Source organism: Chionomys nivalis, chromosome 10 (genome assembly GCF_950005125.1).
Source record: "Chionomys nivalis chromosome 10, mChiNiv1.1, whole genome shotgun sequence".
Classification (NCBI taxonomy): Eukaryota; Metazoa; Chordata; class Mammalia; order Rodentia; family Cricetidae; genus Chionomys; species Chionomys nivalis.
Genome location: NC_080095.1, coordinates 48323657 through 48350656, shown reverse-complemented (window position 1 = coordinate 48350656; position 27000 = coordinate 48323657). Strand labels below are relative to the sequence as shown.

The following is a 27000-nucleotide window of genomic DNA, read 5'->3' as shown; positions in this document are numbered from 1 at the left end:
ACCCAGCCTGAAGACGGTTTTTAAACAAAGGTTTCAGACAAACCCTTTAAGGATGTTTTATAGGCATGAGCTGTTGCGTCTGTCTTTGAAATAAACGATTACACATGAACGAGAAAGACTGTTTTCTAGTCACACCAGCTAGACACATATTATCCTACCCCATTGTTCTCAAAACTGTCTGTTCTCTCCAGCTGCAGAGTTGCTAGGGCCTTGACTAGCAGTTAGATGATTTTGTACAAAGTCCTTCCAGTTCCTGAATGCAGCCCACGGCAAAGGGGATCATGGCAGAAACGGGTGCCTGTGGGGTCTGCTTTTACTTTCCAAACTATGAAGGGAGGTCGAAGTAAAGCAGGAAAAACAAACAAAAAACCTGACTGTGCACTGTCTGCTCTCACCCCCAAACCAGATCATGTCCAGTAGATTGGCATTTTAGGAGAGAGCATCTGTAGAGGTCCTGTGAATTACACCTCTGGATGCTACCAATCTTGCCTGCTAGGTGTTAGCAACTCATCAGGATCCTGCATTTCACATCATTCAGACACACAGAGACCCACGCACACACAGCCACAAGCTCGCAACTGCTCACTTTGGCAGGTCAGCATGGGAACTTCTGAAAACAGCTGCATCTTCCTGCCAGTGAGGAGCTAAGGGACAAAACACCAGTGTCCCCTGGAACTAACTCGGTAAAAACCATCTCGAAGAACAAGAGCCCTGGCAAAGAGGACCAAAATCTACACAAACCCTGCTACTCCATGTACCCCATCTTCATACTTCCCCCTAAACCTCCTCCTCAGCTGAGTTCCTGAAAGGGTGGCAGGAGCCCTGAACACAGTGAGTGGAAAGGAAGTACCTGCACACAGAATGCCCTTCGTGCCAAACTGTCACCCCACTCTGCCTCTTGAAGGGTCACTGCTTGGAATCATAAGTGCTGAGCTTCCAGATATTTGATAGCCAGAGAAGCTGATCTGAATACATCACAAAAGAGGAAACAGACACTAACACCTGCACTGATGCTTTCATTTTGTTTTGGTTATTTGCCATTTTTGAGATGGAGTCTAATTATGTAGGCCAGGCTAGCTCCAATCTTGTGACTCTCCTGTCTCTGCTTTCCCAGGTGTAGGTGTGGGCTACCATGCCCAACTGTGAATTGATGGTTTAATAATCTGACTATTTTTCTGTAAAATTCAAACTCAGGTGAAGCTATGTAGTTATGTAACATATGCTTGTGTGCACACACGCATGCATGCTCTGTTTCTCTCTCTCCCTCCCTTACTCCCCCAAAGGACAAATCAATTCAGCTGAAATCAATCCTATTTTCTAGAAGTTGCCACCCATGCCAAAGAAAGGGCACTAAATATCAGGATTAATACCCATTTCCACATTGAAAACATTTTGTTGCAATAAAATTAATGCTTCAAATCTGTGTTGTTTAGGTATTGGGGCATCTGAAGCCCAATGCACATTGCAACGTCAAGTAATCCACACATGTACCTTATAGAAAAAGTTCCAGTCTAAGCAACCTAAAGAACCAGGCTTGGCTGTTTCCTTCTAGCAGGTGGGACAAGCAACCATCGCATCTCATGTAGGTTTCAAATACTTTCGATGACACCATAGGCTATAGAATCCACATACATTTTTAGAAAATAAATGAGCCGTGGAGGGACATAAAGTGCACCTCCCAAGTGGCTCTGAATAACACCCTGCTTTGAAATGAGTCATGCCAAATAAAGTGAGGAAGGACGGCTACAAACTGATGAGCAGATCCATGCCATTCTTCTGGCAGTTAGAGATTGGAACCAAGTTAGGAGTAAGAAGGCAGGGGCAGGGATGGAGAGGTTAAAGACAGAGACGTGATCAGAGTGTTAGCAAGGGGCACATCAATCAGTCAGCCTGTCTAGAGAAATACACTTCAAGCTAGCATCAACTAAAGATGAAATTAGCAATCGCATTACTTAACTGCTTTTTCATAAAAGAAAAATAACAGTTTGATACAACGGCAAAATACTGAGTGGGCTTGTCTTGCTTTGCCATTGCCTATTTTCCGCCTGCATCTTTATTCGCTGGGTTTCACACCAGTGTATCTCTGTAGGCGTGGCAACTGGACAAGGGTAAGGAGCCCAGTTGATGGCTAAGCACATGGGAGAGACTTCATAAATATTAAACCAAAATGAAATTACTTGGCTACAAAGGGTAAATTAAAATTTGGGAGTAAAAGTCTATAATCTCCAAGAACATTCAGCTCATCAGCGCTGAGTGTGAATGCAGCCCCTAAGAACATTCATAGCCATAGGAGCCAAAGAGCCCTGTCGGGGTTCAGGGTGGGCTCCCAACCCAGCTCCAATGTCCAGTGACAGCTCTGTAGACAGTTTCCTGGTGATACTGGCACAAAAAATGCCAGCATGTACTGTTTATTTAAATTACATTGGATCTGTATGTCTGTGTATGTCTATCTGTGTATGTGTATATGTGTATATATGTCTGTTTGCCTGTGTGTATGGATGTGTATGTGTGTGTGTTACAGTTAAAGGTAAAATAGTTTTGTAGAGTTAATGCTTGCCTTTCACCACATGGGTCTGAGGGATCAAACTCAGGTCATCAGTCTTGATGAAAAGCTCCTCTACCCATTGAGCTATCCTGCCAGCCACACATACATTTTTCAACAAATAGAAGCTCGGGTTCCACACCGGAGCGTCACATGAATTTATGTTTCTGATGGATGCCAAAAGAACTACCTTGTTACGAGTAAGCCCAAATCACTGGGTTTTCCCTTCAGCTTTAGTACACTCGCGGTTTCTGTTTCGTTTTGTTTTCTACAGAAATCTCCATGAGAACGAATGGGCACAGGTAAGGGGATTAACTCAGCGGTAAGGGTCTGCTTAGCAAGCAAAGGGCTCTTGGTCTTGTGCTCAGCACCAAAAATAAACAAAAAACAAACACACAATAAAAAAACGTTTAGTGCTTGCATTCATGTGAAACCCCCGTGAAGACTCTCTGGCACGCTGGGCGGTGGTGGCACACCCACACTGAGGAAAGGGAAGGCTATATTTACCCCCATACATGTTCTCTGGCTACTGACTCGGTTACTGAAACACTAGATTTGGCCTCCACCTCGAAACTGAAACCAAAAGTAAAATCATTTTAACCCCACTACACGTCGATGGATAGAACAGCTAACGCAGCAGGATTATGTGTTTAAGTGTGTGTTTATGAGGCAGAGTGAGTGGATGAGACAATGGCCAGGCTGGGCATTTGACCTTTTGGCTTGACTGACAACCCTGAGGTGACAGGAGGAGCAAGTTGAAATAGAATAGGTCACAGGGTTGATGGGCAGAAATAGAACAGATCCTAAGGCTGTGTTCTAAGGCAAAATAACAAATTATGAATCAATTTGCTTTTGGCCTTCTCTTTCCCTTTCTGACTCTCTTTCCCACGGGGGTGATGCGCTCTGTGTACGGACTCTAGGTCCCCTCCTCTCCACCAGCACTTACTACCCCGCTTGTAAATCAATCACCTCACTTCCCATTTCCTTAACTGAAGACCTGGAATGACGAGCGGCGTTCACTCCAAAGGGGCTTTTGGAAAGATTAAATAAGGCGACACAATCAAGTTCTTAGGAGAGTACCTGGCACACACCGGCTAAAAAGTTAGCTACGTGACGGTCAGTGGAGGGTCTGGTACCTGCCCCACTGCTCTGGCCTCCCAGAGCCTCCCTCGCCCGGTCACCACTTGGGCTTGCTCCTGCCCAAGTCACATGCCATGCTGCAACTCTTCCCACAGGGTCTGCTCCACCAGAACACCTCCATTACTCAGACCAGTGCTCTCTGTCAAGGCCATCCATGACAGCAGGCAGAAGGGATGCTGATACCTTGGGGCAGCACTCTTCGTCTGCGCAACGTGCCAGTGAGGGTCTTCGGATGACCTACAGTGGTAACAGGATGACGATGCGAGAGTTGGGGCGGGCACTTTAGGCTCACAGCACCAGGCATCCTCTTGCCCTTGTGCCCGGTCTAACGTGCTGAACACTTAACACTAGTCCTTTTCTCGTGGAGGTTTTCCAAACCACTCAGAGTTTTCCCTTTTTCCCTATAACAAAGTTTGACTGTTGGTGAACAATTTAGCTTCTGTAAACAGTTCAACTGAACCAAGGTTTAGATCCTACTGTCTGCCATCTTTAAAAGAAAAGGAAATGCGACTACTTTGTTAGACTGTGTCATGTCCCCACAGCACGGCCGTGTCCCAATGTCTGTCAACTTTCATCTGGCCTTAGTAACGAGCCCTCCCACCACATGTTCCAAAATGCTCCGAGAGATAAACGGCACTATTAGCATTAAAGCTATAGCCCGTGAAAATAAATTTGGGGGGGTCGTAAGAATTTTATCACCTATCCAGAGATGTTACTTGTCACTCAACAGTGGGACAACTTAAGAATATAACGTGAGAACAGAATTTCTAAAATAAATAAAACTCTGTTGGCTGTGCACTCAGTGGCCAACACCCTACAGGAAATAGTCCCCTGCCACAGCCCTGGCCTGCGACTGTCGATGCACCACTGACTGGACTGGCTCATGGGAAATGACCCTTGGTACCCATGCCCTCTTCTTCGTGGGCTCTTGACACACTGAAGGAGGGGATGATGTCATCACCCCCTAATTGCCCTTTCAGGTGTGAGAATTTAATTGCAGCACCTGGGGCTTGGTTCCCACTCACTTGGCTTAGTCAAACAAATCAGAGAGGAAATGCAAAGCATTTTTTTTTCTCACCTATCCAGAACGAGGTCTGGAGCAAAGATGAGCTTGCCCGGATGGTCAATAGAGCGCCACATCAGCCCCACCATTAACACTTCCATCCAGCAGCTTTCCAAGAGCCGGACTTGGTCCAGCAGGCTGAGCTCCACGAAGCCTGGGGAAACAAGAGTCCATGAAACACACCTCACCCTCAGCAACCCGTTTCTGTACAGACAGAATGGCAAGTCATTAAACGCTAAGGAAACCCAGACAACAAAGGGAAGTAACCAATCAGTGTTTCAAAGAGGTGATTCAAAGTGTTGTTCGTGGAAGGAGCCTCGGCTGTACAATTTGTAGTTTCCAGCCCCCGACCCCTCCAGAAAATAAGCAAACTCTGTTTAATAGTTCTAAAAAATCATTGGTTCCCCAGACAGATGCCTGAAAGGGCCCAAAAGGCAGAGTTAGGCTTGTTAGCTATGGCTATACTGTCCAAATAATTCCTGTGTCCTGCTGAGGAAACCAAAGTTCAGCTATCAACCAGAGGGGCTGTCTATCTGTCCCAATGCATGGTTTGGAGGGTGGATGGATGGGGTAGAGAGTCTAGATGACCGGGGGTGGAAGGTCAAGCAGAGAGTATAGCCAGCTCCTGCAGAAAGCCAAGTCTTCAACCAAAATAGGTTTTCCTAGTGTTGAACACTTCCCATGCAGAATTAGGACTGTTCTGGGTAGGGGTGCTGTCTCCAGGTGATCCTATTCTAAAGAGCAAACATAACAACCAATGAATTAGTCACAGCACTGAAAGGAAACACAATCTCTGGGGAGCAAATGCCTTTAGCACAAGGCAGAGGACATAGGAACTTCTTCGTAACACACACGCGCTGTGCAAACACAGCAGACAAAGGCACAGCCTTGGAGTGAAATGGATTCTGGTTTTAATTATCAGCTTAGCCCCTCCCTAATGTGTGTGCGTGCGTGCACGTGGTCACATGCTAGACAAGTGTTCTACCACTAAACTACATCCCTATCCCCCTCCCCCAGATGAGTTCATGTCTTGTCAAATCTGTTTTTCGTGTAGGTAGAATGGAAGTGACCTTGCCTCCCCCTGAGAATTTCCTATAAGTGAGATCGCATAGGCATATTTTACTAGTGTTCTTACAGTGCAAAGCCGCACATGCTCAAGTCTTCGGATAACAGTACTGTAAATGTGCACAACGGAGAAGTGAATGGAGCATGGATGTAAAGATGGAGAACTCCGAAGCTGGGGAGATGGCTTAGTCAGTAACGGGCTTGCTAGGAAATGATAAGGACCTGAGTCTGCTCCTCAGTACCCATGTAGCATGCACTTACAATCTCAACACTAGGGACAAAGAAACAGAAAGATCTCTGGGGCTCACTGGACAGCCATTCTAGCCAATCAGTGAGGGAGCCTGTACCAAAATATAAGGAGGCAAGCAATCAAGGCAAGATGCCAGTGTCAACCCCTGGCCTCTAGAAACTCGTGTGCATGCATGAACACTCTCATACACATGTATGCACCACACACAGATGGACTAATCCTTTCAGAGCCACACGGTTATGCTCAGTTCAGGTCCTGATACATGGATACCTTCCAGAGTCACTCACAGTCATGTCAGACACCTACAAAATCTTTCAAAATGCTGCGCTTGAAGAAAGATTAATTGGGTTGGGGGAGAGCCAAAACGCTTCCCCTAGTCAGGGATCTCTCATCTCCATTTTTCCTGTGAGATCCTGCAAATGGTGTTTGGAAAACACTTGAAATAAAAACTAGAGGAAAGAACATTGGTGTTTTTCTTCTCTGGCAAAGAGCAGACAAAATGAAATAACTCTGGCAAAGGAGGAGACACTAGACAAAACAAAGCCAGAAAGGAGATCTCCAGAAAGCCCAGAAGACGTGGGCCCAGCCAGCAATGGCCGCCAGGGACCCAAGCACCTGGAGATGTGGCTCCTGAAACTCTTCATCTACTCAGACAAAGCTTTACAATTTGCCTAAAACAGTTACTGCCCCCACTGCCCCATGGCCATGGGAGCCTTGTCCTGGCTTAGAATTCAGAAAGTGTGTGAGTGTGAGTGTGTGTGTGTGTGAGAGAGAGAGAGAGAGAGAGAGAGAGAGAGAGAGAGAGAGAGAGAGAGAGAGAGAGATTGAGATCTATTTATTTCTTATATGGTTGTAGAAGAAGTAGACAGCCCACCCTGTGAGACCCTCATCTCAAACCAGAACAAAATGTAGGGCGGAGCCATGTGTCAGCCATTAAAACTGCCTTTCATGCAAGCCTGATGCTGATGATGTGAGTTGGATCCCTGGAACAAAGGTGGAAGGAAAGATCTGACCCCTGAAAGTCGTCCTCTAACTCTACACAGGTGCCACGGTGCACGGATGCTCACACACACACCAGATACACACTGCACACGCACACCAGTGACAATAGCAATGGTAGTAATAAACATATGCTTATAATAATTTTTTAAATGGGTGCATTTAATAAACTTTACCTATTCAGCATCATAGCTCAGTCTATCCTACCTTACACATGCTTAGAATAGAATATGGGTGGTCAGCTTACAGATTGGTAAAAGCATTTGATACAAGGCCTGTGTTCTAATAAAGCATAGAATAGCTCAAGTGATCTCTTGACTCTTATATTGGAGGAGAAAACCGGAGAGAGTAAAAGTGCCTATTTCTAACCGTCACACCCACAGTGAAGAACTGAGAGCTAAGCCATCGAAAGCTGGGGACTAGGGACAAATGGGCCTGGGGACATAATGACGTTCTAGGATGAAAAGGTGCATATTCTGCATGGCCGCATTTTGATAGCAGGAAGATTTACTGGCCCGTTGATTCACAATACTTCAGCTGCTGATTTACTCTATATAATACCGATTCTTTCTCTACTGGAGTGATGTTTTATAAGTCCCTGTTTAGCATCTGATAAGCCTTATACTTCTACATGAAACTGGCTCTACCCTGTCCTGAGCTGCCATGCCCTTCTCACCAGCTGAGACATCGATAGCCAGAGACTGGTCAACGTGGAATCCACATTTCTACCTTTTAACCAGGCCCTAAGACTCTAGATTTGCCCATTTGACCCTGAGTCCAGTTCCAAAGCCTGGATATGTCCCTTCTCAGACCACACCTGGGCACAAGACGTAAGCAACAGGCATTGTCTGCTGGAGATGTGAACTTTACCAGTGTTACAGTGTGTGCAGGATGAGTCTGCGAGACAACAATGAAGAGAGTCAGGTATAGAAAGAGGCTCCATATGCTACTTCCTGACCTACTCTATCTGATAAAACTTGAGAGTCTGGGAATTCTAAACAGAATCTAAAATCTAGGACATATTGAGGTTATATATGCCAATATATAGGACGAAGAAAACACAATCGTTATGTTACAAATTTTGCTGAGGAGTTAAGAGCAAGCACTGCTCTTGCTGAGAACCCAAGTTCAATTCCCAGCACCTAGGCTGAGCTCAGTTCCTAGCAACCACATTGAACATGTAACTCCAGTTTCAAGGGATCTGACATTTCTGGCTTCCTTGGGCACCTGTAGTTATGTTCATATATCTCCACACAGGTATGCACATAATATATATATATATATATACATGTATGTATATATATATAATCAAAATTGAATTTAAAAATCTGATATATAAAAGGTTACAAAATGTCAAACAAACTATTCTATATCCAGATGAAGATCACTGTCCCCAAAATATGAGAAGGAGGCCTTGTCACAAATAAACTGAACAAAATCAAGATGCAGAGTCCTACCAGGGATTTTCTTGGCCCAGCCAATCATGTGCACCAGTTCCTTGTCGGCCAGCTTAGTGAGGGACATCATCATGGAGGCCTCGGTGAAGGGCATGCTGGGACGGCTCACTAGCACATTGGGCGGCTCTGCCTCCAGGAGGGTGAGCACCAGCTGCTCTGGGCTCAGGGTGCTCAGCAGCAGCTCCTTCACCCGGGGCACGTGCCCACTGTTCCTCTTGGCTTTGCCCAGGCAGTGCACCTGCTCACTGGAACTTCTCTGTCTTCGTACTATCCGGTAGCCACACCTTTCTCTCCTGGACCCTAAAGAGGAGAGCAGATGACAAGTCCAGTGGTTTCTCTGCCCAGATTCCAGCTCACCCAATAACCAGTCTAAAAGCGATGAGGGGCTGAGGGTGTAGGTGAGTAGGTTAAGTGCTCGGCTCGCATGCACAAGGCCGTGAGTTTGACTCCCAGGCCCAGCAGTGTAAGAAGCAGCTGTGCTGATACCATTGATTTCATTCCATTTTTATATTTTGGAGTCTGTAGGTCACGGACAAAGATAACGACTGTCTGGATGTATTAGCAACATAACGTGTTTGGGAACGTCTGCTCCATTTCAAGGTTATCACTGGCTACTGAATCTGTTTCTCTTCTAAAGTGCACTGATAGACCCCAGGTTCAAAGATATGAAGTTAGGAATTTTTCTCAAGAAGAGAAAATAATGAAAAGTCAAGACTTTAACATTGCTATTTCCAGATAGCAAATAACACACGCTAACAATGTTTTTAAAAAGTTTATATACATGTACGTACTTTTCTTTTTATATACTTACACAAACAAATATATTTCAAATAAATTAACTGAAAAAGCCTGGAAAATACAAAAGAAAATTAATTTCTGTATAAATTCGGTATTTTTCTTTAATGCTTTTTATATTTTATAAACAAAATTGGAATCACAGTTTATACACTATTTCATAAACTGCTCTTAATCTTATTGAAATTAAGGCTGGAGAGCTAGCTCAGTGAGTAACAGCACCAATCACACAGCTTCAAGACCTGAATTCAACACTCAGAATTCAAGTAAACAAAGCCTTACAGGTCAGGGGTGGTGGTGAATGCCATTGATCCCAGCACTCAGAAGGCAGAGCACATGGATCGCTGTGAGTTCAAGGCCAATCTGATATATGTAGTGAGTTCCAGGACAGCCATGGCTAGATAATGAGAACTTCATCTCAGAAAAACAAAAAGCCATATATATAATTACATTCGTTATCCTAGCACTCGTACAGAAGACAGACACAAAAGAACTGCCCAGAAGCCCACAGTCCAGCTAGCCTAGAGAATGCAGTGCCAAAAAAGGACAAGAGAGACATCACCTCAACAAGATGGAAAGAGAACACTGACTTCCAAAAGCTGTCTGAGCTCCATCGATGTGATGTAACACACATGCAACCTACACACGCATGAACACACAATAAACCAAGTTCACAATCTGAAAAGCCCTCCAGTCTATTACTATATATTAACATTGACTTTTAAAAAGCCAGTGTTGTTCTGGGCATAGCTGGAACCCAGGCAGAGCCTAGAGGGTTATGACAAATGCCAGGCCAACTTGAGATACATCGTAAATTCCAGAGCAGCCTGAACTATAGAGTAAAGGAGACTGTGCCTCAAAGGACAAAAGCTAAAATGCCCCATGCCGATGTAAGTCTGTTACTGTAGTTTCTTCTTTAATTATTGCAGTGAAAATGAGACTTGCAGGTGTGCTCAATTACCACTTTATAATAAATTCAAAGTTAACTTGTTCAAACAAGCCATACAGACGCTAAAAATTCTATAGCTTCTACTTTCCAAAATATTTAAGAATTCATAATCTAAACAATAGTTTAAGAACTACCTATTTTCTCATAATATTATTGGGCATTAGTGTTACTTTTAATCTTTGTTGGTCTTAGGAGTGAGTAAACAGTCTTTTCTTATTCTGCATTTTTAAAATATTTAGCAATGTTCACAATGTTTGCCCTTTGTATTTCTCTACTTGTACACTGCCTATTTTTTTAGGGGTGTGTGTCCAAGACAGAGCTTCTCTGTGCAGTCCTGGCTGTCCTGGAACCCATTCTGTAGACCAGGCTGGCCTCGAACTCATAGAGATCCACCTGCCACTACCTCTCCAGTACTGGGATTAAAGGCGTGTGCCCAATTTGCCTATTTATTTTTCATCCCTTGCTTTTTTAAAATTTATAAAGGCTCTTTGTATAACTTTGCACCATGCAGCCTCTGGCTTGCTTTGTGTGTTTAACCTTTGTTCGTGATGTCTTCTGCCATAAAAAGCTCTATTTAGAGGCTGGAGATACGGCTCAGTGGTTAAGAACACTGGCTGCTCTTCCAGAAGACCCAGGTTCAAATCCCAGCACCCACATGGTAGCTAACAACTGTCTTCAACTGTAAACTGTAACTCCAGGGGATCTGACACTCTCACACAGATATGCATGCAGACAAAATTCCAATGCACGTAAAATAAAAGTAAATAAATCATTAAAGAGAAAAAAGCTTTTAATAAATGGTTAATTTGCTTTGCATCAAGATCATAAAAGTATTCTCCTTTATCCTCATAAACACTCGTGTGGTTAAAATCTATCTGGAATTTTATACATGTTTATATTATGTGAAGTTGATATTTCATGTCACAGTCCCCAAATAGATAAACAGTGTTCCCTGTACTTGCTGTATCCTAAGCTTTTTCCTGCCAATTTTGAGTGCCTGTCAATAATATTTATTTATACAGGTGATTTATTCTCAATTCTCTACTCAGTTTCACTGATTTGTATTTCTATGCCTGTGTTAGTACCCAAATATTCTTGTTATTGTAGGCCTATGGATCAGAACATAATGAAATTATGTTTTTAAAATGATGACGGGGAAAGCCAGGAATAGTAGCGCAACCCTTTAATTCCAGCATGCAAGAGGTAGGGGCAGAAAGACCAGGAGTTCAAGGGCAGTTTGGGCCACCTAGTGAATTCAAGGCCAGCCTGGATGTACTGAATGAGACTGTAAAAAAATGTAGCAAAAATGCATTTTTATGTTTGAGGCAGGGTCTCATTCTGTAGCCCAGACTGGGCTCAAACTCCTGGAAATATAACTTCTTCAGCCTCCTGAGAATCGGAATTGTTGGGTTAGCCAGAATCCCTGGAAAGGATATTCTGATAGTGTTCATTATTTGAGTATATAAACCATTTTTATTCATTTGAATATATAAATATATTTGAATATATGCGCGTGCATGCGCACACACACACACACATATATATATGCCTTTTTGTTAATATTCAGTACCTGTTTTTTTCCTTTATTTACTCCTTGAGAGTTTCACATATACATATAAAATGTTTTGATCAAATCTATCCCTCACTCCACCCCCTTGTTTGAGTTTTAAAATAGGGTCTAGAAATGTAGCTCAGACTAACCTTGAACTTATATAGTCCAGGCTGGCCTTGAACCTACAACAGTCTTCCTGCCTCCACCAGCCAAATGCTGAGGATACACGAGTGCCACCACACCTAGTTCTCCCTGAATTTTGAGTCATCTTCCCAGCTGATTGACGGGAACATAACCCATCCAAATCTGAAAGTAAATTGAGGACACGAGGGAGATGACTCAGCTATTAAGAACACTTACTGCTTTTACAGAGGAACCAGGTTCAATTCTAAACATCCACTTGTTGGCTCACAACCATCTGTAACTATAGTTCCAGGGGACCCAATGACCTCTTCTGGCCTCTAGGAGCATGACACACACATATGACACACATATACAGGCAAAATACCCATATACATGAAACAAATCTAAAACCAGTTCGGGACATTTTCCACTAAACAATAATTGAGAAGCCACACCGCTCATGTGTTTTTAGAAAGGAGGAAAAATGACAGTGGAAATGTTGACATTTAAGAATTGTGTATCCGGGTGGTGGTGGCTCACGCCTGTAATCCCAGCACTCAGGTGGCAAAGGCAGGCAGATCTCTGTGAGTTCAGTTCAAGGCCAGCCTGGTCTACAAGAGCTAGTTCCAGGACAGGCTCCAAAGCTACAGAGAAAACCTATCTCAAAAAACCAAAAAAAAAAAAAAAAAAAAAAAAAAAAAAAGAAAGAAAAAGAAAAGAAGTAATTGTGAGAAAGCAGAAAATATGAACCTTTAAAAATATATCACTTTATGAGGCTGGGATGTAGATCAGTGGTAGAGTGCTTACCCAGAATGCCCAAGGCCCTGGGTTCAATCCTTAACACACAGACCCCCCAAAAGCACTGATCGAACAAAATAATAGTCATAGTAATAATAATAATAGTTTCTGGGGATGAATGATAATAATATAGCTTCTAGGGATGAACAAAGAAGGTAAGTCAATAGCATCATGGAAAATCAAAAGGTGATTCAAGTTAGAACTCCAAAAAAAATTCTTTTACTTAGGAAGAAGCTGAAATTCTCAAATCAGTCAAAAATGCACATAAATAGAAATGTCCCTAAAGGAACTGAAAGAGCAGCTGTGCAACCCCCAAACTAGTAGAAACAAAGAAAAACATAAAATGTGATCAACCAACAGGGATAAAAAATGCTAAATTCAAAATGAACTATGGGATGTTGGACTCTGTTTGCTTTTCTTTGTTTGACCTTGTTTTTTTGACACAAAAAAAGTGCCATTGACTTGGGGACATTTGAACCTAATTTATAACCAAAAGAGTTAAAAAGTTAACATGTATTTCATTTTTTTAATTTACGTTTTTATTTATTCATTTTTATGTGTGTGTGTATGTGCGTGTGTGCGTACACATGTCTATGTGGAAGGAGAAGAAATAGCTGACACTTTCTCATGCTTTGGATATGAGGTGTCCCCAGAAGGCTCATGTTGTAAGACTTGACTACCATGGACGGCGCTATTGAGACGTAACTGGGCTGCAGGGACTCTGGCAGCTTCAGTGGATGAATCTCTTGATGGATTCATAACACGATGGCATTACAGGGAGGCGGGGGAGTGAGAGCTGATCCGAGGAGTTGTTTGTGCTTATCTGCAATGCTTAGCTCGTCCCCGGCCCCTGCACCCTCCCTTGCTTCCTGGCCACCATGAAGCAAACAGCTTCCCTCCCCACAAGCCTCCGCCATGAGGCTTCTGGCTTCCCTAACAAGCCAGTTGACCATGGACAAAACTTCTAAGATCATCAGCCAAAATGAAGTGTCTTTTCTCCCTTCAAGTATTTTCTTCAAGGCATTTGTCACGGCAACAGGAAGTATGTCTTTCATGTTCCGTGGGAGGCAGAATACCCATCGATGTGACGCCTCTCAGCTCATCTTCTGAAATTCCCAAAGAGATTAGGAAGCCTCAGCTGGTTATGCTTGCTGTTTTGTTTTGGGGTCTCTGTCATCCAGGCTGGACTCAGACCCACAGTAATCCCTCGGCCTTAGCCTCCCAGGGGCTGAGATTACAGGTGTGAGCTACCACGCTGGCCTATGTGATCAGTTCCTTACTTCTCTGTATTGAGCCTGGGAAAATCACACTGTGCTAGAGCCATACTTCATAAGTATCAGCCCATGAGGAGAGCTAAGGGAACCTGAGACGGAGCACCAGACACCACACTGGGGTTCCCACTTGTCTACTTTCTGCTCCTCTCAAAACCCAAACAAGCAGATATCACTGTTTCAGAGATAAACCCAAGGACTAGAGAGCTGAAGCTAAGTGAGCAGTCAGCAAGAAGCAAAGATGAGACAGCGTTCACAGACTCCAGCCCCTCCTACGGGAGTGCTCCTTGAGACACTGTCTATAGACTCCAGGTCCTCCTTCGGGAGTGCTCCTTGAGACACTGTCTATAGACTCCAGGTCCTCCTTCGGGAGTGCTCCTTGAGACACTGTCTACAGACTCCAGCTCCTCCTTCGGAAGTGCTCCTTGAGACACTGTCTACAGACACCAGCTCCTCCTACAGGAGTGCTCCTTGAGACACTGTCTACAGACTCCAGCCCCTCCTACAGGAGTGCTCCTTGATACAGTATCTTCAGCCTCCAGCCCCTCCTACAGGAGTGCTCCTTGAGACACTGTCTACAGACTCCAGCTCCTCCTAAGAGAGTACATCAGACACTGTCTATGAGCTGCAGTTCTTCCTTGAAGCATATATTCCCCTCCTTCTAGAAAGCAAGTGGAGAAACGGGATCACATCTTCCCCGCAGTCACCTGAGAAATCCACAAGACATTCTGTTTTCCTGTTACAAGCTCTAACTGTGGGCATTCATGCCAGGAAGTCACCATCTGCTGGCAAGCTCCAGCCCATTTGAACAGTTCAGTAGCTAGAAAGTCCCCCACCTACACAGAGGCCTCTTCTTCGCTCCACCCCCGAGCCGGGTCACACTCTGGCCTCTAATGCTCTGAAATCTTTGCTCACACCCAACCAACTCTGCCTGCAGCTGCGAGGAATAACCAACGCACTTGGATGGACATGAATACTTCAAGAAAATTTCCATGCCCTAAAGTCGCCTCTCAGCCAGGCCATGCGTCTCCAGTTCCTCTGCTCTCACAGTCACCCACCACAATAAAAAGAAATGAGCACTCACCACACTTGACCATCCCTACTTCGTAGCACTTGCGAAGGCGGCAGGCCTGGCAGCTTTTGCGTCGGTTCTTGTCTATGGTGCACTGATTCGTGGCTGGACAGATGTAATCATTATGTCCTATAGCAAGAAGACGGAAAATGAGTGCAACAGTTGACAACACTGATAACATCATGTAGCGAGAAGACAGGGAAGACCTACACGTTAAAGCATCCAAATCAGCCATGGTGAAGAAGATATTTGGGTACCTTCTGGTATGAAGGCTCAAACCCAGGGTCTCAGGCATGCGAGGCAAGTACTCTATCACTGAGCTATATGCTCAGCCGTGGTGTCTTCATTCTTTCTAAATGTTTAAATTTTTAAGGAGAGGGGGACTCAAGACAGGGTTTCTTTGTGAAGCCTTGGTTGTCCTAGAACTAGCTCTACAGACCAGATTGGCCTTCAACTCACAGAGATCTGCCTGCTTCTGCCTCCCACGTGCTGGGATTAAAGGAGTGTGCCACCACCATTCGGCTTTATTTTTTTATTTAACTATTTTATTTTATTTTTATGCTTATTTATTTAGAGAGAGATGATGTAGGTCAAAGGTCTTACAAGAGTTGATTCTCCTTCCACTATGTGGCGCCTGGGCATCTAACTCAGGTCATTAGACTTGGCAGCAAGTGTCTTTATAGACTAAGCCATGTCACTAGCCCCTAAAGGTTTGCTTTTACTGGTTTTTTTTTTTTGTGTGTGTGTGTGTACACATGTGTGTTATGTACATGCAGGGGTCCATGGAGGCCAGAGAATAACTGGATCCCCTGGAACTAGCATTACAGGTGGTTGTGAGGTGTCTGACATGGGTCTGGGAAACGAACTTGAACCCTGGAAAAGCAGCTTGCATTAACCAGAGCCATCACTCCAGGCCCTCATGTCTTAATTGCATTACACTAATAAACAAAGTAGCCTGCACTTCTCAAGTGATGTCTGTGATGACCAGACTTTCAATATCAACAAGTAAGACTCCTAAGTGAGCAAACCATTAAAAAAAAATTTTTTTTTTTAATTAAGTTGCCAAAGGGTGCATCGGAGGTCATTTACAGACAAATAGGATTCTAAAGCTGATGTCATAATTCAGCAGGAGGAGCACCTGCCTGGCATACATGAAGCCTTGGGCTCAACCCCCAGCATGGCATATAGCTGGGCATAGTGGCACATGCCTTTATCAGTATGTCAGAGATAAAGACAGGAAAATCATTTAAGGTCACCCTCGGCTACATACCGAGTTAGTGGCCAGCCTGGGCTAAGAAAGACTATCCCAGAAAGGAAAGAGAGAAAGAAATGTAATTCCATCAATAGGAAAAGCTCAAAGACAGTATGGAGACATGCATGTATTTGTGGTCAAACCATAGCAAGGAAGGTAAAAGCTACGTGCATCTTGGCTCTGGAGAGGGCCAAGGAGTTAAGACTGCAGGGCCCACTAAGAGGATCCAGGAGGCTGGGGCATCGCTGCCTGAACTCCACCTATGCAAGGGTTTCCTTTCCCATTCTTGAACCATTCACAGACTTCTACATAATGTTAGCATGCAAGGATGATTTAAAACCTAACTCCAAATGTGTAACGTCCATATATAATTTAGCTTAAATAAATATGTGAAATACAATGTTTTATTTTTCTTAGGCTGTTTTTTCTTATATTACACTCAAACTATAGTTAATTTTTTTTTATTACAAAAGATAACTTTCTCTCAGCTGAAGCTGAGTTAAGAGCACTGACTGCTCTTCCCGGGTTCAATTCCCAACACTTACATGGAGGCCCATACCTTCTGCAATTCTAGTTCCAGGGAATCCAATGCCCTCTTCTAGTCTCCAAGGGGATTAGGTACAGTCATACATGCAGGCAAAACACTCATGGACACACCAGAAAATACTTTTTTTTCAAAAGAAAAAAAAATGTCCTTAAAAAAAAAAAAGATAGCTTCTGAGGACCTGGGGATGGATCGGTGAGTCAAATATTTTCTGCACGAACATGAGGACCTAAGATGTGATTCCCAAGTAGAAGCCAACGGTGGCAGCAGCATGTACCCATAACCCCATGGTGGGGAGGCAGGGCTGAGAGAGGGAGATACCTGAACAACGGCTGGCCAGTTTCATCAGTGAGCCCCAGTTCACTGAAGAAACTGTCTCAAAAATAAAGGTGGGGGGGCTGGAGAGATGGCTCAGAGATTAAGAGCATTGCCTGCTCTTCCAAAGGTCCTGAGTTCAATTCCCAGCAAACACATGGTGGCTCACAACCATCTGTAATGAGGTCTGGTGCCCTCTTCTGGCCTGCAGGCATACACGCAGAATATTGTATACATAATAGATAAATTTTCTTTAATAAATTAATTTAAAAAAAAATGAAGGTGGACAGCCACAGAAGACACAGCCAGTGTTGACCTCTGGCTTCCACACATGTGCACATGCATCCCTCACAAACACACACACACCTATATAGCATCTCTAATATGGCCCCATGTATGTATGTGTATATATAGAGAGAAAGAAATGGAAACATAGATGAATGCATAAATCGATTTTCTAACTCCATCCCGAGAGGACCTGGTGCAGGGATCTTCCAAGAGCAATGAGAAAGGAACACTTTCATCACTCCCATTTTCCGGTAAGGGGAATCAGGGTTCCATGAAACAACAGCGTATTTCAGAACTAGGGCAGGTTACATGTACAACGAGCCTGAAACATTGTGTGCTAGGAAAGAAAGCAATGCCCAAAGAATTACAGGAACATGTTGAAAAGACAGGAATCAGCTTAAGGACTCCTACTGGCCAGTCTGAGATAATATGAGCCTCAAAAAACTAATGATAGCAACCCAATGCAGAAAAGAAGCCGTAAGTCATAATGATACAGATTAATTCATTGGCTTAATGAAGAATGCCATTATTTACTTAGGCTCAAAAGGTTTCCCAACAAAAACATTCATTACAAAGGGGAAAAAGGAGTAATTTTACAGAATGGCTGTCTAGCTGCCAGTACCTTAATCAAATAGTCACTAGTAACAGCACAAATTGAAATCACGCACCACTTGAGAGGCGCTGTGAGCACAGCAGCATCTCTGGCTATCCCTGCAAGCAGGGTCTAGGATGAAAGAGCAGACGAAGAAAGAACGAGGGATGTTATGCAAGACTGCAGCCTCGGTCTTCCAAAGTTTCATGATAATGGAAGCAACACAAGCTCTGAAGGACAGAGACCAGAGACACGACACCTAAACACACAATTCCTGATCTTGAGCCTTGTGCTAGGGAGGGCAATAGAACACCTCCAAGTCTGAGCGTTAGGTGGCGGTAATGTGTGTGTTAGCTGCCCAGCTGACGCCCATTTGACAGTAGTATGGCAGTAGCTGCATGTTAAAGTATTCTCAGTGATGAAGCATGTTGACAATATCGCCCTACACAGTCCTGGGCGAAATGTTTTTTATATCTTACATACATATTTTAAGTATGAGATTCATTAAAAACAAAGACAGATGATAGCGCCCATCTGCAATCTCAGTGCTTGGGAATGGAAGGACTTCACGGCTAGCCTGGACTATAGGGCAGTAAGACTTTCTCTAAAAATATAAATAGCTAAAAGTTTCCATTGGCTTTCTTGAAAAATGTAGCTTACTGTTCACTCAACTGCTGTAGCTCAAGGTCTACCTCACTCATTTGAGTAGAATCGGTCCCTTGTTGCAGGACTCAGTCTTGTTCCTTGCTGTCTGTTGACTGCACGCTGCCCTCAGCTCCTGCACACAAGTGCACTTCACTGCCCAGGACACACAGTAGAGTCTGCTTTCTTCCATGTCAAGAAGAATGCATTCCAAACTTCTAATCTATGTGATGGAGTCTTTTTAAAAACTCTATTTATAAGGCAGGCATGGTGTTGCACACTTTGAATGCCAGCACTCCAGAGGCAGTGGATCTCTGTGAGTTCGAAGCCACAAAGTCAATTTCATGGTCTTAAGAGTGAATTCCAGGGGGATGGAGAGATGGCTCAGTGGTTAAGAGCACTGCTTGCTCTTCCAAAGGTCCTAAGTTCAATTCCCAGCAACCACATGGTGGCTCACAACCATCTGTAATAAGATCTGGTGCCCTCTTCTGGCTTGCAGACATACATGCAGACAGAATACTGAGAATACTGTATACATAATTAATAAATAAATCTTTTTTAAAAAAAGTGAATTCCAGGCCAAGCAAGACTGCATAGTGAGATCTGTATCAAATATATATATAATAAAGATGCAGATAGATATAAGGTTTTATGTGTTTGTATGAATACCTTACATGTGAATATGTGTACAACTTGTGTGCTGGTGCCCATAGAGGCCAGAAGAGGGTATCAGACATCCTGGGAATGGATTTACAAATAGTTGTGAGCTGCCAGGTGGTTGCTGGAAGAGCAGCCACTGCTCTTATACATGAAGTTGAAGGAGAACAAGGAGGCACATGGGAGGGATTGGAGTAAAGGGAAGGTGGGAAATGGTCCAACAATAATCTCAAAAAATTACATATATATATATATATACACACATATATACATATATGAAGATATTTTTGTCTTAAAAATGGATCCGAAGGTTTAATAATATGAACACACTTAGTGAAAACAGCCTAGAAAAGGTTATACAAGAAAAACAAAAGAACCCTCTTCAAATTAACAACTATCAATGTGTTAAAAAAATGGGGTCCAAGGGTAAATCTGGTTGGTTGAGTTGGTTTTGGGTCCTATGCAATTACCAGAGCTGGGCAAGATGGCACATGCCTGTAAATCTTAGCATTTCAGAGCTGGGAGTAGAAGGATCCTAAAATATGTGTTTTTTTGTTTTTTCAAGACAGGGTTTCTCTGTGTGATAAATAGCCTTGGCTGTCCTGGAACTCACTCTGTACACTAGGCTGGCCTCGAACTCAGAGATCCTCCTGCTTCTGCCTCCTGAGTGCTGGGATTAAAGGTGTGACCACCACTGATTGTGAGTTTCAAGCCAGCCCACACTACACAGTAAGTTTCAGGAGAGCTTGGGTTATCATAGCAAGAGTCAAAAGAAAACACATTTTTAAAAAGCCATAAATAAGCCAGGCAGTGGTGGCGCACACCTTTAATCCCAGCACTTGGGAGGCAGAGGCAGGCGGATCTCTGTGAGTTTGAGACCAGCCTGGTCTACAAGAGCTAGTTCCAGGACAGGCTCCAAAAACACAGAGAAACCCTGTCTCGAAAAACCAAAAAAAAAAAAAGCCATAAATAAGATGCTTCCTGATATGAAAACAGTAAACAATGACAAAGATTCCCCTGGGTCTCCAGGATTGCTGTGGGTTAAAGACCTTGATGTATAAGCCTCGCAAACTACATCAATGCCTAGAGCTGGCCGCTAAACTCCATAGCATGCTGTGGTATGCAAGTACCTGAACACACACACACATGAATACATGCACATATATCTGTAAGCATGCGCAATAAAAAAATTTTAAAACAAAAATAACATTGACGAGATAGCCTAGATCCACACGGTAGAAGAGAACCAACCCCTCCTGCATGTTATCTTCTGATTTCCACAAACTGGCCATGCTACACACGCACATACACAAATAAGTAAACAAATTAACAACACACACATATAATAAGGAAACAATAACAACAAAAGCTTCCTTCAGGCAGAGGTTGGCAAATATCTATGAGTTTGAGACAGCCTGGCTACATACTGAGTTCAAGGACAGCTGGGGCTAGCTACACAGTGAGACCCTAGCAAAAAAAAAAAAAGAAAGAAAGGGGGGATAGAAATATTTCTTCCAAGAGATCTCATAGGTATAACACTTTTCTTAATTTTTAAGAAGGAGAAATCATTATATACTGAATGTTTTTTTTATCTGAAATCACATAAGCTGAAAAGCACCCAAATAAAGGACTAAACAGACTGAAGTGTGTCTATGCATCAGGATACAATGCTTTTAACAGCACAGCGTTACAAAACAACAGCTTACAGTAAAGGAAAGAAGCAAACACAAAGGGTATATACCCCTCCCCCCAATAAATAAATAAATGAAAGTCTCATGTAGCCCAGGCTTTGGTCTTACTATGCAGTTGAGTCTACCCTCAGGCTTCTGATATTTTTTTTCCTGCCTCCACCTTCCAAGAAAGGAGATTGAAGCCGGGGCTTCATGCCTGCCAGACAAACACTCTACCGCCTGAGCTCCAGCTCCAGCCCACTTGTATACTTTATGATTCTCTTACACAACCGGGTAGAGAAGACAAACCACAGCAACAGGACACAGACCAGCTGTTCCACCAGCCTGGGGAGCCAGTGTGAAACAGGAGGGACTAGCAGCTGAAAACATCCACATCTTTATTATGGTGCCAGTTATATATTTTCAAAACTTAGAAACATGAATGATATAAATAGGGAAATTTTACGGTATGTAAGTCATATTTCAAGCTACAATCCCCTTGAAACCAGGCTGTGCTATAGCTCAGTTTGGCTTGGAACCCTCTTTGTAGCTGATCCATCCATGTCTGCAGCCCAGCTCCCATATTTCAAATCAATGAAAAAAAATGAAAGGTTTAAATCAACAAAAATATGAAAAAAAATGTATTTTAGAGATCAATACATTTGGTTTTTTTTCAATATGCCAAAATGCTTCTTTTTCAATAATAGCATGTAAAAGTCAACCATTACAAATTAAGTACAAGTTTACATAATTTCCCAATGTCAAAAGACCTAAAATTTAAAAACTATATTTAAGACTATCAGTGTTGATAAGATTTGACCATTTAACAATTAGATATTTCTGCGTGTCAAACGTAAAGTCAACTTGGGAGAGCTAGAATCTGGAAGGGCTTAAAGCCAGCTACGTAGTGAGTTCAAGGCCGAGTCTAACGGCTTTGCAAGGCCCTAACTTTAAAAATAAATCAGAGCCAATGGGATAGTCTAAATGATATCAAGAACTTGGTAAACAAAACAAAGCTGTCAATGGGGGGGGGGCGTTGAGGGGGATCATTTGTTAGAGTCCCTGCCTCCCATCCAAGGCCCTGGGCTCCTTCTCAGCACTGCACAAACAGGGACATGATAACACACTCTACACTGTGAGCACAGCGAAGTGGTGGCTGGAGGATCAGAAATTCAAGGTCATGCGCTCAGAGTCAGCCTTGGCTACCAGAGACCCCTCCTCAAGACAAAACAACAAAGCTCATTCACATTTCACTAGCTGAAAAATCATTTTTGTGCCTTTCTGAGAAACAGTTTGATGGAGGTGGGTCATTTTTCTATCTGTTGTTTCATTGGTTAAGTAATAAAGAAGCTGCCTTGGCCCCTTTAATAGGACAGAAAATTAGGTGGGTGGAGTAAACAGATAGAATGCTGGGAGAAAGAAGCCGAGTAAAGGAGTCGCCATGATTCTCCCACTCCAGACAGACGCAGGTTAAGATCTTCCCTGGTAAGCCAACTCGTTGTGCTACACAGAATATTAGAAATGGGTTAGATCAATATGTAAGAGCTAGCCAATAAGAGACTAAAACTAATGGGCCAGGCAGTGATTAAAAAAATACAGTTTCCGTGTAATTATTTCGGGGCATAAGCTAGCCATGCGGGCGGCCGGGTGCTGGGGATGCAGCACCGCCGCTCTTATTACAACAGAGTGGCACCCAACGTGCTAATTGTTTATAAATGTTCTTTTACATTTAAAGGGGGAAATGATATAGATATGAATAATTTGCATTGGTATGGATTTTAAGGTTAATTTTGTTATATGTATATGTATTTCTGCTCTTAAGGTATTGTGATTATGTAGTTCATTTAAAAATGTAATGTAAATATAGGTTGTTAATGGATAATCATCGATAATAGTAAAGCTTGTAGTCATGTTAGATTTTCTAGATATGCATAGGTATATTTCAGATAGGCATTCTTCATATCTTTCAAAGGCTACAGAATATGGCATTTAAGTGTTTTAATAATTTAGGGCTTTTTATGACAATGAGACACATCTGCTCCTGACAGCACCAATCTACTTCAAGAGGAAGATGGGCATCGAAAAGGCTCCTTAAGGAGTTTGATAGCCATTTGGACAAAAAACTGCTCTTGCCTGGACTGGACACAGAGAACCCGCAGAAAGAGGACTGCTAAACTTGCCTAAAGGTGAGATGGCTTTTCGGGGTTCCTGACTCCTAAAAGAGTCTGCGAGACATTCTACAGGACACAGCAAAAAGTGACTAAACTGTCTTTGAAATTTCCTGCTTCATGAAAATGTGTCTGCTGGATACTATGGGCCTAAAGGTTAAAGATGGATGCCCCAACAGTACAAAAGAACTTTGGGTGACTGTCCAGGCAGTGAGATGTCTCTGTCATTTCTAGAGTTTTGGATCTCTTGTTTGCTTAGGTAATATTATATCCTTCTGGAGTCTTTGATGGAGTTAAAAAATGGTTAGTTATAGTTATAGTTTTCCTTAATAATGATAAAAGATAAAATAGATATAAATATTGTAACTGTAATTCTTGTTTGATAACTGTTTTGTTATATGTAATCTTACTATGTTAAAGTGAAAGCCTTTCTTTTTTGTTTAAACAGAAAAAGGGGAAATGATGGAGGTGGGTCATCTTTCTATCTGTTGTTTCATTGGTTAATAAAGAAGCTGCCTTGGCCCCTTTAATAGGACAGAAAATTAGGTGGGTGGAGTAAACAGATAGAATGCTGGGAGAAAGAAGCCGAGTAAAGGAGTCGCTATGATTCTCCCACTCCAGACAGACGCAGGTTAAGATCTTCCCTGGTAAGCCAACTCGTTGTGCTACACAGAATATTAGAAATGGGTTAGATCAATATGTAAGAGCTAGCCAATAAGAGACTAAAACTAATGGGCCAGGCAGTGATTAAAAAAATACAGTTTCTGTGTAATTATTTCGGGGCATAAGCTAGCCATGCGGGCGGCCGGGTGCTGGGGATGCAGCACCGCCGCTCTTATTACAACAGTTAATAAAAACTATCAAAAATTTTAAATATTAAACCAGTTAAGGTTGCTCATATATGTAATCCAGGCATTTGTGAGGCAGAAGCAGGAGGTTCAGGAGTTTAAAGCTATCCACAAATTTGAGGCCAGCCTGGGCTACATGAGATGATGACCAAAAGGAGTGGGCAAGAAGGACTTTAAATATTGACATGGCACTCTGACCTTACCTGTCTGTTCTAAGACTAAATCCAAAGGAACACATTTTCTCAATGTTTTATAAATGAATACAAATCATAACATTATTTGAGACAATAAAAATAACCGATAATATCTTCAACAGCAAAGATAAAGCAATTAATCTATAAGGTTGAACGTTAACAGTTGTGAGAATGGCGTTTAGGACGTCAACAACAGAGAAACGCTTGTCAACCAAATGATGCAGAAAATACAAGGCTGGGGCTAGGGCTCGGTCAGTCAGCGTAAGGACAAGCTTAAGATGGCTTAGTCACACAGCACGAGAGACCCAAGTTTGATCCCCAGCACCAGTGTAAAAGCCAGGAACATACCTATAACACCAGCACTGGGGACAGGAGGGACCTCTGTAGCTCTCTGGGTGGCAACTGGCTCAGTAAGAAACCCTGACTCTAAAAAAAAGATGAGATGGAGAGCAACTAAGACACCCAGTGTCAGCGTCTGACGTCCAGATGGGCATGTGTACACACTCACACATATGCACATCTACCCGAACACACAGACAAATATGAAGCACTAGGCATACACGGTATGAGCCCAATCCTTTTTACAATCTCATCTTTCAAGAAGCTGCTGCTCTCCAGCAGTGAGCAAGATCCCCTGCTTTGTCTTTCTCCGTGGCACACAACCTAATCCATGGCTCCACTGTTTCTTGAAAGAATGCCAATAGGACGTAGAACTAAAAGAAAAAGCTTTTTAAACTAAGGTAGGCCGCCTGGTGGCGGTGGCACACACCTTTAATCCCAGTACTTGGGAGGCAGAGGTAGGTGGCTCTTTGTGAGTTTGAGGCCAACCTGGTCTACAGAGCACATTCCAAGCTAGCCAAAACCCGTCTCAAAAAACAAAAACAAACAAGCAAAACTATGTCCTAATTTGGACCAGAAGTGACAAGTAGCCTCCCTCCATGACCCCTTCTCTGTGCTCCATAGCTCAGGAGAGAAATGCAGTATTTGGTGCCTAGCAGCCCATTATGTGACAAGGTCAGTGAGGCCACACAGCCACCAGGGCACTAAGACCTGGGCAAGCAGTTTATCAAACAAGCAGGCAAGGAAAGCTGAAAACTATGAAAATGAAAGTGTGTGAAGGGTTAAAAGCTACGCTGTGAGTTGGGGGCATAGCATAGTTGGCAGAGGGCTTGCCTCGAATACATGAAGCAGCCCAGGGTTCAGTCTTGGCTAAATAATGGGTTCAAGGTCAGCCTGGGCTACCTGGGACCTTGTCTCAAAAATAAAAATAAAAGCTAAAGTTAAATGCAATCAACCTCCAAAGTTACTGGTGTAAGATCCTGGCCTGAGACCATTTTAAGAAACTAAGCTGCAATTTTCAATTATTGCAAACTACTTATGCCAAAGATATAAAGAGTACTGTGAAAGGGTTGTTTGGGCCTTAAACAATTGTTTGGCCATGAATTTTTGTTTCTGCGTGCTTAGAGTGTGGCATCCTGGCTGATGAGACAGAAAAGACTAACAAGAGGAAATTTTATTGTCAACAATTGGCAACTAAATTCTCAAAGTCCACAGATATTACATGCTGCCATGTATTTCCTACACAGCAAATGAGGACAGTTTCTTTTTAAAGGACATAGCTGCTTGGAATAGGTCAAAAGTTCTCAAGAAGCGATTCAGGAGCCTCAACAAGATACAGGACTCAAGAGCCAAAAGGGTGACTCAGTCGGGAAAGATCTGACTTCAAAAGCTGAGTTCGAGTCCCCAGTACCTATGTGAAAAGCAAGGCAGGGTGCTGGGCTCTATAACCCCATCTGGGGAGGAAGACATAGGAAGATCCCTGGAGCTCGGTGGATAGTCTAATCAAATTAGTGAGGTCTAACTTCAGTGATGGACCTTATTCATCAGGTGGGGCCGGCAAGATGGCTCAGCTGGTGAAAGTTATTGCCATTTCACCTGGAGACGTGAGTTTGCCTCTGATCTGTACACTTGGACCATTACATTCACCCCTCCCCCACACACGTGCAGACATCACACACATAATAACGAATACCTTTAAAAGTTTTTTATGCCTATGGGTGTTTTGCCTGCATGTATGTCTGTCCACTACATGTGTGCAGGACCCATGGAGACCAGAAAAAGGCATCAGATCTTCTGGGACTGGTGCTACAGATGGTTGAGAGCTACCATGTAGTGTTAGGAATTGAACCCAGGTTCTTTGGAAGAGCAGCCAGTGCTCTTAATCACTGAGCCATCTCTCCAGCCCCAGTGAATATTTTTGTTAGTTTGAGACTAGCTCGGGCTATCCAGAGTTCCAGGCTAGCCTGAACTACATTGTCAACCCAACTAAAAACAAGCAAGCAAACAAAAACCTTAAAAATCTAAATTTCAGAAATCTGAATTTCTCTGACTATATAGAGGGAACTAGATCTGGCTCTCTAATCTACTGCTGCACTGACCACAAATAAAAATACTTAATGTATTCCACCACTACCACTCTCCACAAATACGTCTACTGCCCTGGAAAGGAGACGGGGTGGTGGTAACCCAGGACAAACAGGAGGGCCCTCCGTACAGGGTACACGTCAGAGACACACAGAGAGATGGCTCTTCACCTCATGCCAGTCCCCAGCCTTCGGGGATTACTGGTGCTTCTCCGCTTCCGGTAAAATGCCCTGTTAATCTAGAATTACCAGTGGACAAGATAACTTGACACTTTCACACTAATAACCCCCATGTTGGTATTAATTAGTTGAGAACTGTGCACTGTAGTGT

General features: G+C 43.2%; 1 protein-coding gene across 2 annotated transcripts in view; it reads right to left on the bottom strand.

The window, feature by feature from the left end:
• Positions 1–27000, bottom strand: part of Esr2 (estrogen receptor 2) — a 51433-nt gene that overhangs the window by 12554 nt on the left and 11879 nt on the right. Inside the window, exons 4-7 of one of the 2 annotated variants that reach the window (XM_057782717.1) lie at positions 15089–15205; positions 8517–8816; positions 4761–4899; positions 3866–3919 (exon numbers count right to left, since the gene is read on the bottom strand). In XM_057782717.1, the coding sequence (XP_057638700.1) occupies positions 3866–3919; positions 4761–4899; positions 8517–8816; positions 15089–15205 (610 nt within the window). The remainder of the gene's footprint in view (positions 1–3865; positions 3920–4760; positions 4900–8516; positions 8817–15088; positions 15206–27000) is intronic. The other variant, XM_057782718.1, reaches the window with a different exon arrangement.